The sequence below is a fragment of the Lynx canadensis genome, chromosome A2 (genome assembly GCF_007474595.2).
Source record: "Lynx canadensis isolate LIC74 chromosome A2, mLynCan4.pri.v2, whole genome shotgun sequence".
Classification (NCBI taxonomy): Eukaryota; Metazoa; Chordata; class Mammalia; order Carnivora; family Felidae; genus Lynx; species Lynx canadensis.
The window spans coordinates 30,053,344-30,070,596 of NC_044304.2; the positions used below are offsets into that span (position 1 = coordinate 30,053,344).

A 17,253-nucleotide genomic window follows, 5' to 3' on the forward strand; every position below is an offset into this window, starting at 1 on the left:
TTTCAATCAGTACCTGGTTTCCATTTAATTTTACTCCTGAATTCCTTCCTCTTTCCTACCCTAGTGAGGAAAAAATGAGGCTAATCACAAATGAAGCAGTGATTTCTTGATCTGGGCAGATGATAGAACATAAACACTGAAAGGTAGGTGAAATGACTTCAGAAGAAATTGAGATTCTTTGGAAATAAAACCAACATTTTCCAAATACCACTGAATTCAGATACACGTTCTATGAGGTTGATTTGGATGGTGATTACAATTAGAAATTTTCTCCCCTGATGTGCACATAATTCTATTTCAGAGGAACATGATAGGATGTGTTGTTTCTAAATTTATTAAAATGGAGCCTGTCAGGCAGGGTGAAAGGAAGGATTCCATCACGGAGTGTTTCTTTAAAACAAAGCAAATAAATACTGGGTATGCTTGATCGCAAATCATGACTAAACCCAGAGAAAGAGATGTTGCCTTCTCTCTTTATTGATCTCAGATAAACTTAAGTGTCACAAATGTTAGAGAAAAAAAGAAGAGAGTGGGGAAGATGGTGGTGGTTACGTTCAGGAGGGCTGTCCCTTACCCCAATGTCCTTCCTCAACTTCGTCCTCCTTCTTTAAGGGTTTTCTGTATGGAAACCCATAGTGATGGTGTGATTATCCATAATGTTCCACGGGTAATACATCTTTCTTTAAGAAACCATTGGTACTGGACAGGAATTCCTTGGAGCACCTGATGGATAGTGTTTCTCATCCAAAAAGAGTTTTTGTTTGTTTTTGCCATAAGCAACGGTGTTACAAGAACACAGAAATGGACATGGCAGTGGAATCTATTAGGAAAGAAAATTCGCCTCTCTTTAGCTGTGTAGCTGTAAAATCATTTGAATCATATGCATATTTTGCTTAAGAGTGACAGGGAGAGATTATGTAGAACCACTGCCTTGAAGGCCAAGTTTCTGCTGTGGGCTTTTGCACCTGCTTTCCTGTCTGCTGGGAAGCTATTTTTGAGCTGACTTCCTATCATTTGGGCTTGAGTTCAGATCATCTCTCTCTACCCAGTCACCGCTGCATTATATTCTCTTTGTATTTTTCAATGTCTGCAACTATCTTATTTATTTTTTTGATTTGTGTGCTGGGATGCAGGTATCCTGAGAGCAGGGATCTCATCTGCCTTCCTCATTTGTATGTCTCCTGGCCTGGATGGTTGTCTCTGTGAACTAGACTGAGTAGGTTCCGTGCTAAAGTAAGGAATCATCATGATGATTGCTGAAAATGACTTGTACCTGAGTGATCCCTGAATGACTTGATATTCGGGGTATGGCACAACTCTCTATTTACAGTTGATGTTTGTAACTAAAATGAATTACTTTATTTGGTGCTTTGTATTTCCAGTATTTCCATTTCCTTTGTTTTAATAAACGTCTCCAAGTGCATGCTGGATTTCACCTTGCCTCATGTATAAGAAGTGTTGGGAGAGGAAAAAAAAAAAATCTCCTAGGTAGCAAAAAGTTATGGCAAAAGGGCAAGATGTTAAAATGGATACAGAGGTAAGAGGAAAAGGAACTGGAAAATGAACCAGCAACATTTAAAGAAACAGCTTCATTGCTGGGTCCTGGTATATTTGCTCAGAATGGGATTTTAGGTACCTTTTTTTTTTTTTTTTTTTTTTTTTTGTTTTTTCCACTGCATGTGATAATGTCATCATTTATTTTTAAATGGTTCTAAGTTGCAGCTTTAAATTTACTTCAAATCAAGCCCTATTTTAAAATTACTTTTAATAGGAAGAAATGAGTCAAGGACGTACATAACCTACTATATTTGAAGGACTCAAACAAATACAAGCCTGGCTGTGAATTCCAAACTCTCACCAAAACAAAGAGATAAAAATATACCTAAAATATATTTTCCTCTGTTTAGTCCTTGGGGGGAAATGTCAAGTATTGCACTTTAAAATTACTTTCATCTAACATTTTAGTTCCAACTTTTTCCCCCTGAATTAATCTTTTTTTTTCCCCCAGCAAACATAATTTTATGAATCCTTAACATTAAAGCAACTAGATTTTCTAATTCAACTTCGGAAAATTTGCTTTCCTCTACAGAGCTATTTTTAACAAATGGCATATTTACTTACAAAATTGGGAGATGGGGGCGTCCAGCTGAGGCACGTTCCCTCCCTTAGCGTTGAGTTTCTGGACTTGGGTCGGGGGCACTGGCTTATGTGACTGCCCAGTGGCCCGATACATGGCTTGGACCCACAAGATCCGATCTTGTTCGTCATCACTTGCAAATATCACGGTGTCTCCTTCTTTGACTGCATTAAAGAAGGCTCGGCCACCCTCTAACCCTGGAATAAAAGGGAATAAACACTACTAAGCTGAGCCACCATGTTCTGGGCAGAACCGCGCCCAAGAAAGGCCATTTCTACTGCTTTTCCTCAGGCCAGAGAAGGGAGGAGCGGTTTATCGGACTCTAAGATGGGAAGTCTGATACCCACTTGGCCACAGAGTGAAGCCACAATGTTAAAGAGACATTCTGAGACTGGCTCTTGTCTCTGTCTTTGTCTGCCTAGGGACATAAGTGTCAAGCAGGCTGCCTACTGGTTGGGTAGATATCTGCCTATAAACATACTATTATTTTTCTTATCTTTGGAAACAAATAAACCCCACCACCACCACCACCACCACCACCACCACCACCAAAAAACCATCTCTTGACCCCACCTCTCCCTTCGGTTACTCCAATTATTCTCTTCACAACATAAGGGGAATCTGTACCCTGGGTTCTTTTTCTTTTTCTTTTTTTCTTTTAAATTTACATCCAAGTTAGTTAGCATATGGTGCAACAATGATTTCAGGAGTAGATTCCTTGATGCCCCTTACCCATTTAGCCCATCCTCCCCGACACACCCCCTCCAGCAATCCTCTATTTGTTCTCTATATTTAAGAGTCTCTTATGTTTTGTCCCCCTCCCTGTTTTTATATTATTCTTGCTTCCCTTCCCTTGTGTTCATCTGTTTTGTATCTTAAAGTCCTCATATGAGTGAAGTCATATGATTATTTGTCTTTCTCTGACTGACTAATTTTGTTAGCGTAATATCCTCTAGTTACATCCAGGTAGTTGCAAATGGCAAGATTTCATTCTTTTTGATTGCCGAGTAATACTCCATTGTATATATATCACATCTTCTTTATCCATTCATCTGTCGATGGACATTTAGGCTCTTTCCATACTTTGGCTATTGTTGATAGTGCTGCTATAAACACTGGGGTGCATGTGCCCCTTTGAAACAGCATACCTGTATCCCTTGGGTAAATATCTAGTAGTGCAATTGCTGGGTATTAGGGTAGTTCTATTTTTAATTTTTTGAGGAACCTCCATACTGTTTTCCAGAGTGGCTGCACCAGCCTGCATTCCACCAACCATGCAAAAGAGATCCTCTTTCTCCGCATCCTTGCCAACATCTGTTGTTTCCTGAGTTGTTAATGTTAGCCATACTGACCGTGGGTTCTTAAATTGTAGCCCACATGTGAATCCTGTGGGCATCTTGTTAGAAGGCAGCTTCTGATTTGGTAGGTCTGGGGCAGGAGCCTGAGATCCTGTATTCCTAACAAGCTCCCAGAGGATGGATGGTGTTGATCTGAGGACCACACCATCAGTAACAAAAGTCTTTCTCCTCCCATTCAGCTTTAAAGCTTCTCCAATAAGGCTGCTGCCCCATGGAAACTTGTCAAGGTCACCAATGACTTCCACATCACTGAATCCAAAGATCAGTTCAGAGTCTACATTTTATTCTATCCATCGACATATCAGCCACACTTGACACTCTATTCTCTTTGAAACGCTTTCTCCACTTGGTTCCAAGTCTCCCAATTTCCTCCTTCCTCCCTGACTGCTGCTTGTCAGTCTTGTTTGCTGGCTTCTCTTCCTCCTCCTGACTGGTGAATGGTGTAGCATCCTGGCGTTGAGTCCTTGGACCTCTTCTCCTCTTCCTCAATGATGCCTTCCAGTCTTAACACCATGAATATGCTCATGGTCCCTACATTTCTATCTTCACCCTGGACCGCTCCTGTGAACTGCAGACCTGGACATCTAATGGTTTCCTTGACTTCTTCACATGGATATCTGATAGACACTAGACACCCGAGGCTTATCATATGCAACAGTGAACTCCTGGTCTTTCTCCCAAACTCTTCTCCATCTCAGTAAAGCTGAGCTCCCCCCTCTAGCTGTTCAAGCCCTCAACCTTGGGATCCTTTCTGACTCCTCATTTTCTCGCACCAGCCACTTCCAATGGAATTCTGATGGCTCCGCCTTCAGAACATTATACCAAAATCTGACCCCTTCCTCCACCTCCAGGGCTTTCACTCTGGATCTAGTCATGCTCATCTCTCACCTGGGCTATTTTAATAGCCTCCCACCTTATCTGCCCTGCCTCATCCTCACTCCCTATAGTCGATTCTCAATGGCAGCCAGAGTAATCAGTTTAGCGAGAGTCGAGTCATGTCACTCCTCTGCTCAAAACCAGCCAGTTGCTCCTCATTTTGCTCAAAGGAAAAGTCTAGGTTCTGACAAGGCCTTCAAGGCTCCACGAATTGACCCACCACTACGTCTACCCTTGTCTCCTCCTCCTCCTCCTCTTTCCTTCGTGCAGACATGCACGTTCTTCCCAGGAGCCACACTTGATCTCTTGCTGTTCCTGGAACACTCCAGGTATGTTCTCACCTCGAGACTTTTGCACTTGCTCCTTCCTGTGCCTAGAAAATGCTTCCTCAAGATATCTGCATGATTCACATCATCACCTCCTTCATATCTTTGCTCAAACATCACATTCTTGTTGAGTCCCTCCTTGACCTTTACCCCTCAGTCACCATCTCTCTTATCTTGCTTATCGACTTCCAACAAGCTCTGTAATTTATTTAACTTTATAAGGACAGGGAGTTTTTGTCTGTTTCGTTCACTGCTGTATCCCTAGTACCTAGAACAGTGCATGGCATAGCGTAGGTATCTAGCGAATACTTACTATTGAGTGAATGAATGCTCTACAGACCCATCTTTTTCCACAGGCTCTTCTCAAGGTTAAAATTCAGAGAGAGGTGGGTGGAAGCCTCTTTGGGCTCAGACCAAAGCTACATCGTGTCTGTCAACATAGTCCAGAAGACTGTGTATGCCAGTCACCGGCTGGAAAAAAAGCTTCATATTTTCATCATCCTCCAAACTCTCAGTTTAATATGGAGAGGAGAATGAGCGGGAATATTTGGGAAGAGCATTCCCAAGTTTCCAACAAGGCCCAGTCACTAGCCTGTTTGACATTTGCCAATGGAAAAGATTTCTGGTGACATTAAGACTTCTCCGTTGTGTTGATAACGTTAATTCAGGTGTCTATTCCGCAACAGTGGGTGTGTGTTGGGGAGTTCTGCACTTAGAATTGCCAGGGTCTCTAGAACCATAAGCAGCTACTTCTTTATATGGAGAGTCTAGTGCTACAGCACTTTTAACAAAAGCTTTTTTTGTAGTTATGATTATGAGAGAGTATTTTGCCTAATTCCTTATGGAGGGTTTTTAAATGGATGATTTGGATAGTATGATATATAGTTAGCAAGCTGGGAAAACTTGATGAAATGAATGGATGGCATGATAAGAAGGAAAATCTGGAAGGGAAAGAAAGAAGAGTTCTGAGGGATGCCCGAAGCCCTGAAAAATGAACACTAAGGAGGTAAAAGAAAGAGTGAGTCAACAGACCTTCTGCAGCCTAGCCTCATGGTAACTTTTGGGATAAGCCACTTTGATACTGCCGGTGAATGCCAGGCTAGGCATCACCGGCGGGTACTTTCCCTGCCCCAACCCCCACCCTCCAGGGTGTTGGATCCCCACCCTCCTGGGCTTGGGAGGCTGTGTTTCTGGAGCCACCATCAAAACATCAGTTCATGGAGTTGCTTTGGACAGTGGAGAGGTAGAGGTAGAAAGATACTAAGAAGTTTTCAGATGTTTATTTAATCCTCTCAATGGTCTTCCTATGAAGGAAGCCTTATTATTCCCATTTTATAAATGAGGAAATGGTCACAGAGAAGGCGATAACTAGCCCATGAACACAAAATAGGGCTGTAAGTATCCGCGCTGGGCTTCTCCCCCCACCGTCTGGCTCCAGAGCTAACAATCGTAACCCTTGTGCTATACTCCTGCAAAACTGAATAGCGTGGCTTGATGCACAGTAAAAGCCCTCTGAGAATTAGTTGTTAACAACAGAATGAAGCCTCATCGTGCACAGAATGGGACCCAAGGAGAAATCTCTAAAGCAGCAGAAGCCGTGGCAATGACAGCAGCGGAGAGCAGCAGAGCCTTTCCAGAAAGCATGGGAGACCAAGGGCACACCAACGACAGTGAGGAGGGAGCAGAGCAACCCAGCTGAAAGGATCCCAAGGGAGGAGAAAGCAAAGTGAACATCGACACATGCTCCGAGGCAGCAGAGTTTTAGATCAGGCAGAGCAATTCCTGGGGACGGAATCTGTGGGATGTGCCGTATGGAAGTGCATGGGCGCTTCAAGGAGAACGTGGAGCACAGCCCCACAGGTATGGACCTGTCAAGAACGAGAAAACACGTCTGGGAAAGGACAGAGGCAGCCCAGGCAGGGAATAGTGGCCAGTTCCCTGCAGGGTGGAAGGGGGGCTGCTGTTCCAACAAACTGCTTGGATGGACATGGTCTATTTACTTATTTACTAAAAGTTTATTAATTCATTTTTGAGACAGAGAGAGAGAGAGAGAGAGAGAGAATCTCAAGTAGGTTCCACACCATCAGCACAGAGCCTGATGCGGGGCTCGAACTCACAAATGGTGAGATCATGACCTGAGCCAAAACCAAGAGTCAGGAGCTTAACTGACTGAGCCCCCCAGGAGCCCTGACATAGTCTATTCCTAACGGCAAAGTTGTCTAAGGCTTGATGTGCTTGTTTAAATTGTGCCGTTGAATTATTCGGAATGTCCTTTTATTTAGACGTAATTACTTAATCTCATAGAACTTGAGAGATCACTGTATACTCTCCAAACCATACCCAGGGAGAGTTGAAGTGAAGCATTTTCCATTTTTAGGTAAAGATGAACACCCTGTATGTAAAATTCACACACAATGATTTACTAATTCCCCAAATTAACATTTCAAAGATACTAAACAGGTAGAGTTGACGGGGCACACAGGCTTGTGTCTAGGTGCCCATTTCAATCAGAGGCTGGTGCAAAGGCAAGGACGTGCACCCCTACGACGCTATCTGCCCCATCAACAACCTCCACCTGTTGGCTCCACTCACGCCCTGCATAAAGCCAAGAGCAGGAGAAAGAGGAAGTACTCAGATGTCCTTCCCCATTTGCAAGCTCACCTGTCGGGGGCAGTTGAGAGTGGGGTCCAGGAACTTCTACTTTCATTATTTATCTATTTATTTAAAAAAAAATTTTTAACATTTATTTATTTTTGGGACAGAGAGAGACAGAGCATGAACGGGGGAGGGGCAGAGAGAGAGGGAGACACAGAATCAGAAGCAGGCGCCAAGCTCCGAGCCATCAGCCCAGAGCCCGGTGCAGGGCTCGAACTCACGAACCGCGAGATGGTGACCTGAGCTGAAGTCGGACGCTTAACCGACTGAGCCACCCAGGCACCCCAGGAACTTCTACTTTTAACAAGCACTCTTTAAGCAGTTCTGAGTTAGGAGCCTTTAAATCTCCATTTTCAGTCACACATCACTTTGGAAACACATAGGACTTCGTACACGGAAGAGCAGAAAAGAAGTGGCTTCTTATTCTCAAGAACATAATCCGTTTACTTTCCGTTTACACCTTTGGTGGAGGAATTTATAAATGATATCCCGTGGGATCAATGTGGAAAAAAGAAAAGAGGCTTTTAGCATATATGTGCACGGCTAACTTTTGCATGTGTACAGAACAGCTTTCTCTCCGCTCCTGCCCTCCCCAGTGTAGGAAGAGAATTCTGCTTCCCTGGGCTAAAATAACAATTCGAGCTTTGCTCTAGCGGTACGCATCGCTGTGTTTTCCTGCAAGTGCCAAAGAATGACGTGGGCTAGACCCTGAGTTCCAGCTCTTTTTCTCTCTTTTCAAAATGGGAAAGATGATCCTGGTCCTGTCTCCTTGGTGGGATTGTGTAAGGTCCAAATGCAACCGTGTGGGAGAAAGGAGCAGTGAACGGGCGCGGAAGGAATTACTGTCAGAAGAAGATGCTAGTGTATTTCCTTCTCAGGTGGGGCCCTTTCGCCTCCCGCTGGAAAACGCAGGTCTCTCGAAAGTTGGAATCTATTTTTCTCAAGGGAACGCGATGGTTTGAGAAGAATGCAGACTGTCACAGAACCCGTGAGGCTGGTTTCTTAACGCAGGAGCCACATCCTTTCAGTGAGATGCGTGCAACTGTTTCAAACCCGTAGTCTCCATTCACTAGGAAGGCTTTCCAGGCGGAAACATTCGCCTTCCGTGGTCAGCTCCCTATCACGCTCTGGCCCGAAGCAGATTACCAAGGCGGGAGGTGGGCGTTGGTCCAAATTACTCAGGGTGGCGATTCTGAAGGTGCTCATTTTCCGAGGCGGGCTGGGCCTTCCCCCGCCGCACCTTTTCAGGTTAACATCCTATCTTTTCTCAAACTCTGTTTTTCCTTTATGTGTATTTTGTTGCATGTGGAAGAGCAATATGGGAGTAGAAAAAAAGGTTTTGGGCCAAATAAAGCAGTATGGTTGGAAATGTTTCCCTTGTGCAGATTTGGCATAAAAATAAACTTCTCTGGGAGAGGGCTGTTGGTGCTTGTTGTTCATTAATATGCTGAAATGATTTCGCACCCCCCCCCCATTTTGAAGGTTCTTTGAGGCTGATTTTTATTCATTTTTCCCCCCCGGGAAAAAGATAAAACGGGGGGGGGGAAGAGGTGTGAGGGGGCAGGATGTAGAACTTATGAGAAATACTACCATTTGTGTGGTTCTTTTAGTTACATAAGGCTAGAAGCTGGGGTGTCTATGCTGGGGGACTGGTATCTTCTTAGGAAAGAAGGGCTTTGTTCTAGCTACCCCTGAATTGTAGTTACCAGACAGAGATACGCAGGACGGGCTCCCTTAGACGTGGAGACGCAGACCCTGCCAGGCCCACACATCACTGGTGAAAAACAACACACACTGACATACACACACATAGTCCTGAGGGCACCGATAGGACTCCCCGTTCAGTCATATCCTTTGTAGCATTCTAGGTGGAGTGCACGTTTCCCATGCCACAGCTATGGAAAAGAAAAATGTATTATGTTTTCTGTTTGCTTTTATGAAGATCCGTTGGGTAAAACCAAAGCCCTTGATTGAGACGGCGTTCACTCAACCGGGATGGAAACTCCATAAGATCAGGGCCTGTGGCTGTCCTGGTCACCTGTAAGACCTAGTAAGTCGGCTTAGTGCCCGGCACAGAGGACGAGCCCAGGAAACGTGAGTTGACCCGTGACTGGTGTCAGGGGAGAGTTCTGTGGGTGCAGAGCCTGGAGGGTGGGTGGGTACCTGGCTGGGGGTCGGTGTAGTCCACAGTGTAGCCATCCAGCTGTAGAAGTTCCTGAGGCTCCGCTTTTTTCTCCCGATAACTGCACATGGCAAACGTGTATTGACTGACCTGGGAAGGAAAAGCAGATAGTCAGGTTGTTACCTCGGTCCCTGAAGAAACCCTCTCCCGTCAACCATGTCCTTGTCCCTGAGACCCTGTACTTCGTAGCTGGGTTCAGGTTGAGGTTTGCTACCCGCTGGCTGTGTGAGTTAGAGCAAGTTACTCAGACTCTCCGGTCCTTTGTTACCCCACGTGTAGACTTGGATATAATGTGAGGACCTACCTCCCCACTGGCTTATTGTGAGAGCTGAATGAGTTCACGTGTGGAATGGACTTAGAATTTATTCCTGACACCAAGTGCTTGATAAAAGCTAGAAGTTATTATTGCTGTTTGTTATTGTAATGGGCTAAGCCACATGCAAATTGCCATTTCTGTAGCTCAAAACTCGTCGAATAGTGGAAATTTTATAGGTTTTACCTAATGTAACCTTGGCCCTGGCTGAGACTGCCCCGTTCGTACAGGCCTTTTGGTCAGCAGTTAGGGACCAGACGCTCGTTTGCTAATGCCCCAACTATTTCTTGTTACCATTTTATTTTTTGCAAGCCAATTCTTAGAGTCAAGCCACACATTTTTGTTTCCCCTCTCCCGTCTCCCACGGAAGGAGGGCTTCTGGTTGCTTTGCAAAGTCCTCCCTACATCTCAGACAAGCGCAGAAGTGACATGCTGTCACAAGCAATGAGCCCTTGATCACTAGGTGCCAGTCACAGTAGAGCCAGCCTCGGTCCCTGATGGCAGGGCCGCTGTCCCTGGGCAGCCCTCACCAGTGACACGGGCATCTATGCCAATGCTGGGCGAGGGCTCCACAGCTGCAGGCCGGCCTTCAGGACCCTGTCGCCATGGTGTGCATAGACCCAGCACGGAAACCTAACAATTCTGCATCGGGCTCATTTGCAAGGTGCCTGTGGGAGAGCAAGCACCCCTCAGGGTTTGGGCTAAAAGCTTGTGGGCCTATTTACTCCACAATGTCAAACGTCTTGGAGAAGGAGTGCCACATCCCTTATCTCTTAGTTCCCTTTATTAAGAGAGACATTTTCTAAGTGAACTTTGATCCCTGCTGGGGACATTTTTAGCCTCCTCCATGGTGAGATCTTTTTTTTTTTTTTTAATGGCAATTAGAAATTGGTGCTCTCCAGCCCTGTACCCATCCATCACCCATCTCCCACATCCTCTGGGGCCTGAAGGTCCTAATGGCAGATAAAGGACTGTGACTGGTTTATCTACTGCTGCCCTCTGTTGGTTCCTAGTGAAAACTTTCTTCACAATGCATATATATGGTTTGCAGAACCTGTTCCTTATATGGCAAGTCCTTGAGGGACTTCAAGGAAAACAGAAGGCCAGATCACTAAGAGTATTTTCATAAGTGGACGTTCATGATTCTTTGCAATAAGCAGAATAACCAATAGCATCTCTTCTCCTAAAAAGGAGGGCTAAGAGTGCAAGCGTGGGGGTCACATTGGCCAAGGGGTCCATCCCAGCTCTGATAAGCTTCACCTACCTAAGTCTCAGCGTCCTCGTCCATATTTTACTTGCATCTTACTGTTGCTGGGGGGATTAACTGAGCAATAAAGATCTTTACATACTATGTGTGACAATCACATAACAAATGCTCAATCTGTACATTTAAATAAGCAGCTTCCTTGCATTTACTGCTACCGTTCTAATATAGAGTAGTTGAGTAGGTATAATTGCCTCCTAGATTATAAATCCATTGAAGGTAAGCCTAGGGAGCCAAACGTCTTGATTATATTTGCCTCCTTATAAACAAAGTCTACCATATAAAGGGCATTTGCCGATTGAGTCTGATTGGTTCTAAAAAGTCAAGTATGTATAATCTAATAAAGATATTTGGGGGGGGGGGGTTCCAAATTTACATGTTATCCTAAGCACAGCACCAGACCTTTCCAACTCATTGCTTGTCTGAATAAATGATCTCCCGGGTCCCCAGCATGAGACTGACCATACATATTGCCAGAACGGTTCCACAGTGATTTTTACCTGTCTCTGGCAACACAAGAGATGATGTAGTTTGTTAACGTGATTACTAGCCAGAGCGTCGCAGACGCTAACTTGAGATCAGAAAAATATCACAACAGAAGGGCATCACTTCAAGATTCATGCATTTACTATTGCTACACACCTTGGGTTTATGATTTCCCTGTTCTATTTCAGGTGCCTGCTTCCTGGAGCGCTGTGCTCTGCTGCCCTCTTCTGGTAATACTGCGGAAGTTGTCCTGACAAACTTCGAGCTAATAGAAACTAGAATCGGTTTATTAGAAGAAGCATTTTAATTGGGAATTTGGTGACTTACTTTAGGAAGTAAAGGCAGGAAGAAGAAACTCCAATTTTTGCAAATGTGAGGGGGCACCTCAGTTTTTCTAGCGTGCTGGAAGGGTGGGGGAATTGCAAAAGGTTTGGGAATGTTTTGCTTTTTTTTTTTTTTTTTAAGCTTCTACAAGACATCACTAAGTGAAAGGTATTGCTAATGAAATGAATGTTTCTCTGCCTCAGTAAAATTCTCTTTAAACTGAATTTTGATAAGAAGTTAATGAGATGGTGAGCACTCGTGTAATGATGGCACAGAAAGACCTAGAATGTCACAAGTCAGAGAGTTGGCCACCCCTGCCACAGCGGCTGGCCCAGAACAACAGAAAACAGAGACCCAATGATCGGAAATGACCCACAGACATCTAAAAGTGCCCTTTGGAGAGAAAGGCTACAGGACTGCAACGTTTACATCTTTGGAATTTTCACCTGGTGCATACCTTCATATGGAATCGTGGGACCAGATGGGCTATTCGGACTTCTGAGGGTACAGCCTTCAAGGTTTGTTTATAGGTGGCCGGACCTCCAATTTACACAGCCACCCTCAGCGTATTTTCAGGCACTATTTAAACTAGGAAACGGTTTATTAACAGCGTTTCTTAAAGAGTGGGCTGAGGCCACTTTCATTAGAGCGTGCGTATGGGAGGGTGGGGTATCAGTTATAAATATGTATATTCTTTAAGACAGAACAACAGAATCTCAGGTCAGGCTGGGTCTCAGGGATTGATATTTTTCATAACTGCTCTAGATATTTCTTAAAGCACACTGAAGCTTGAGAACCATTGTTTTAATATACAGGAACTGTCCAGAAACTTTCAGTCCCTGACTTTCAGGCATATTTAACAACTAGCACTCAGATACGAGATGAAAGGGTCAGTGCTTTCTTTTCCTTGGACTCTTACTTCTCCTTCACCCCATCATCCCTTGAAGACTTAAGTCCTTGCACATACGACTAAAGACAGAATACATTTTGTCTAGCCACCCCCCCCCCACCTTCTTGCCTTTACCATCATTTCTTATGAATGCCTCAGCTGTTATTTTTACTGAACCCCGGTCACTCGCCCTTGCCCAAAGTTCACATACATCCATTTTAGAAAAGAGTTCTTTATTTATGGTAGATTCATTCATTCATTTAACAAATCCTTAGGTAATACGTTTGGTGCTAGGAATATATAGATGTATTAAACCAGATATGACTTCTGCTCTCTTGCCTAGTGTGAAGGCAGACATTAATCACATTACCTCAGAAATGTGTAACTTTAATGGGGACAAGTATTTTAAAAGGAGATATATGGTACTATAAGAGCTTAGGAATTTGGTCTAGTTGGGTGGCCATGGAAAGTTTTCATGAGGAACCACTGACTGATGGAGCCAAGATCTGAAGATGTAGACATTTTTATGATACGAAGAATAGAATTCCTGGGACCAACGACCATTTTTATTTTATTTTTAAAAGATGCTCAACTTAAAATTTTTTTTATTTTTTAAACAAAAGTTTATTCATTTTTGAGAGAGAGAGAGAGAAAGAGAAGAGAGAGAGAGAGAGAGGGAGAGAATATGGGGGAGGGGCAGAGAAAGAGGGAGAAAGAGAGACTCCCAAGCAGGCTCTGCTGTCAGCCCAGAGCTGGAGTCGAGGCTTGAACCCACAAACCAAACCCCGAGATCACCACCTGAGCCAAAATCAAGAGTCAGAGCTCACCTGACTGAGCCACCCAGGTGCCTCCAAAAAATATTTATTTTTAAGTAATCTCTATGCCCAATTTGGGGTTCAAACTAACAACCTCAATATCAAGCAGACTGAGCCAGCCAGGCGCCTCAGGACCATTTTTAACGTGACTTGGTTGTAAACGAAGGGTCACAGAGTCTAAATCCTAGACTCCTGATTGATGTTAACATGAAGGCCACCTGGTGGAGTAGAGGGAGAATAGGTTTTGGAGCTATACAGACCTGGATGTGATGCTCAGATCTGCTATTTTCTAGGTGTGTGTGACCTGGGGTAATTCAGTTAACTCTGCTGGGACTCAGTTTCATTTTCATTAAATGGAGCCGATGATAACAACTGTGGAACATTTCTTATGTTTGAATACAGAGCATTAATTTCTCTGGTAGCTGAACGCTGATTTTACTAGACGAAATCACCATCATTCCCACTTTCAGTCTACTATATGGCTCCTGTAGGGGTATTTGCCCCTCTAGCCGGAGGTAGGGTGGGTGGGACATACGGCCCGACCTAGCCAATCAGTATCACATCTCCCTGGCTACAGTGATAGGTAGGGAGATGAGCACATGACCACAAGGGCCAATAAAGGCTCAATGAACTACTGAGAAGAAAAGCCTTTCTTCTGGGGCTGCTAAACTGGTGTAAATCCTGACCCTTCCCAGTATTCTGCAGGGAGAGAATGTTGTTTGAGGGTGATACCTGCTCATCAGAAAACACAATCAAGAGATGGTAATGATAGAGGCTCAAAGCCGTGATGGCTTTGCCTGAGCCCTGGACCTAGCCTTGCCAGAAAAGTCTTTAGTCAATTGCTAATTTAATCAACTAACCAATACAATTCTTCCCACTTTAAAACTTAAGCTAGTTTGGGTTGGTGTCATTTGCAACCAGAATATAAATACATATGTTCTTTAAGGCAACTGTAAATTTGAGTGGGAAAAATGGACAGAGAGTTAAAAATCACTCAACTACTTATAGGTCTTACAATTCATTAAAAAAATTTTTTTTAATGTTTATTTATTTTTAAGAAAGAGAGTGCGAGTGGGGGAGAGGCAGAGAGAGGGGGAGACGCAGAATCTGACACAGGCTCCAGGCTCTGAACTGTCAGCACAGAGCCTGACCTGGGGCTTGAACTTGTGAACCGCAAGGTCATGACCTGAGTTGAAGTCGGATGCTCAACAGACTGAGCCACCCAGGAGCCCCAGTCTTACAATTCATTTGTGGGGTTGACTTATTTAATATGGTTTCCTGAGCTACAACTACTATATTCCAAGGCACTTTACATTATCGGACAATATGTTATCCTTTTCAGATTTAGTGATTTTTCTGAAAGCTAGAGCAGAGTTTTTAGTTTTTATATTATACATAGGGAATCAGCAATAGGGTAGCACTGGTTCTGTCTGATGCAAGGTAATTTAATTCTAGAACATTGTATAGGCATAAATCTCTTGGGGACTGGTCCCATCAAGCGCTTGGAATCATGGAAAGTATTTGGAGTCAGAAGACCTGTGTTAGGTTTCACACTGGCTGCCTATTAGCTGTTGACCATGGGCACGTCACTTAACCACTCTGAGCCTCACTTTCCTCAAATATGAAATGGGTTAAGACTTGTCTTCATTGTATTACAGAAAGGTTGTAAAGACCAACTTGATGAACACTTTGCAAAGTCTAAGAGGCCATACAAATATGAGCAACTGTCAGCATTATTAGAAGAGCCACATAATATTATGGTTTGTATGGTGCTAGAAAGGGAAAAAATGGCTCAGAAATACGTTGCTGAAGACCAATCAAAAACTGATTCTGACCTGAAGTCTTTTGGGCATAGAAGAAAAATATTTTTATTGTATTGTATTGTATTTTATCTTATCTTATATTTTTAGTAAAAATATTTTTAAACTAAAAGGATCATAGTGATGAGACTTCCTAGCCTGGTCTGGGTGATGAGTTGGCCACTTCCATTCCTCCCCTTACCCACCCAAGCTGGAGAGCTCTAGGGAGGGCTCTATGGAATTGGCACCTTTATCATTAGCATTGGTTTGGTCAGAGTTCCTAATAATGGTAACCAGTGTGTTTGGTTCTTCCCATGGCTTCCAGGGTTTAGAATGAATTTACCAGCAACTTCTTGACTTGGGGTGCTGAGGACTCATTTCCCCTTACTCTTTCAGTTAGAGTTTGGAGCCATGTTTTTGAGACATCTATTGGAACTTAAAGGAACATGGCTGAGGAAGCTTTCTCATGTCATTTGCATATAATCATCTGTATCGATATTCTGATGCTCAACTCCATGGGGGCATAAACTCTGAGATGGTGTGGTCTAAAGGGGACGGCAGCTTTTGCTTTTTATTTGTTTGTTTGTTTATTTATTTATTTAAGTTTTTAAATGTTTATTTATTTTTGAGAGAGACAGAGTGCAAGTGGGGGAGGGACAGAGAGGGAGGGAGACACAGAAGGTGAAGCAGGCTCCAGGCTCTGAGCTGTCAGCACAGAGCCCAATGTGGGGCTCAAACCTATGAGCTGTGAGATCATGACCTGAGCTGAAGCTGGACGTTTAACCGACTAAGCCACCCAGGCACCCCAGAAGCCTTTGCTTTAAAAAGGACAACGGCGGGGCGCCTGGGTGGCGCAGTCGGTTAAGCGTCCGACTTCAGCCAGGTCACGATCTCGCGGTCCGGGAGTTCGAGCCCCGCGTCGGGCTCTGGGCTGATGGCTCAGAGCCTGGAGCCTGTTTCCGATTCTGTGTCTCCCTCTCTCTCTGCCCCTCCCCCGTTCATGCTCTGTCTCTCTCTGTCCCAAAAATAAATAAACGTTGAAAAAGGACAACGGCCACTGAGGCAATAATTCTTTAAAGGTAGTCTCTGGGCAACCAGCAACGGTATCTCCTGGTGTGCTTGTAACACACAGGTTCCCCAGTCTTATGCCAGACCTACTGAATCAGAACCTTCTGGATGGCACTTGGGATGTGGATTTTATTTTTTAATGTTTATTTATTTTTGAGAGAGAGAGAGACAGAGCATGAGCGGGGAAGGATCAGAGAGAGAAGAGAGCACAGAATTCGAAGCAGGATCCAGGCTCTGAGCAATCAGTGCAGAGCCTGATACAGGACTTGAACTCATGAATGGTGAGATCATGACCTGAGCCGTAGTCAGATGCTTAACCTACTGAGCCACCCAGGAGCTCTGGGATGTGGATTTTAAATAGTACCCAGAGCCGGTGGTCCAGGCCTGTACTGGAGAACACCATCTCATTGCATAGGAAGACTTAAGTCTGTGGCACAGAACTCCCCAGGTTGGGGGCAGCGTCCAGCCACATCCATCCTGATTTTAGTCTCAGTCCTTAAAAATGGGAATCACTGCTTTGGTACAGAAGCCCTCTGAGGATACCTTTTGTCTCTGGCTAGTAGGAAGTCCATTTACAATCTATCTTTTGGTTCCCCCAAAGTAGTAACACTAAAAGGAAATCTCATTTAGGGCGAATTTTAATAGTTCTTCATTACAGACAAAAATGTAGACTCTATGTGCTTGTCTGTGTGTGTGATGGGGTGGGGGGTGGGGAGGAGAGTTGGGGGTGGGAGGGGAGAGGATTCTGAGGAGACTGGTGT

General features: G+C 44.2%; 1 protein-coding gene across 11 annotated transcripts in view; it reads right to left on the reverse strand.

Annotated features, from left to right (window-relative positions):
* CADPS (calcium dependent secretion activator) overlaps nucleotides 1-17,253 on the reverse strand; it is a 476,722-nt gene that overhangs the window by 153,640 nt on the left and 305,829 nt on the right. For all 11 annotated transcript variants that reach the window (XM_030307156.1, XM_030307157.1, XM_030307154.1 and 8 more), the window contains exons 10-11: nucleotides 9,516-9,624; nucleotides 2,122-2,334 (exon numbers count right to left, since the gene is read on the reverse strand). In XM_030307156.1, the coding sequence (XP_030163016.1) occupies nucleotides 2,122-2,334; nucleotides 9,516-9,624 (322 nt within the window). The remainder of the gene's footprint in view (nucleotides 1-2,121; nucleotides 2,335-9,515; nucleotides 9,625-17,253) is intronic.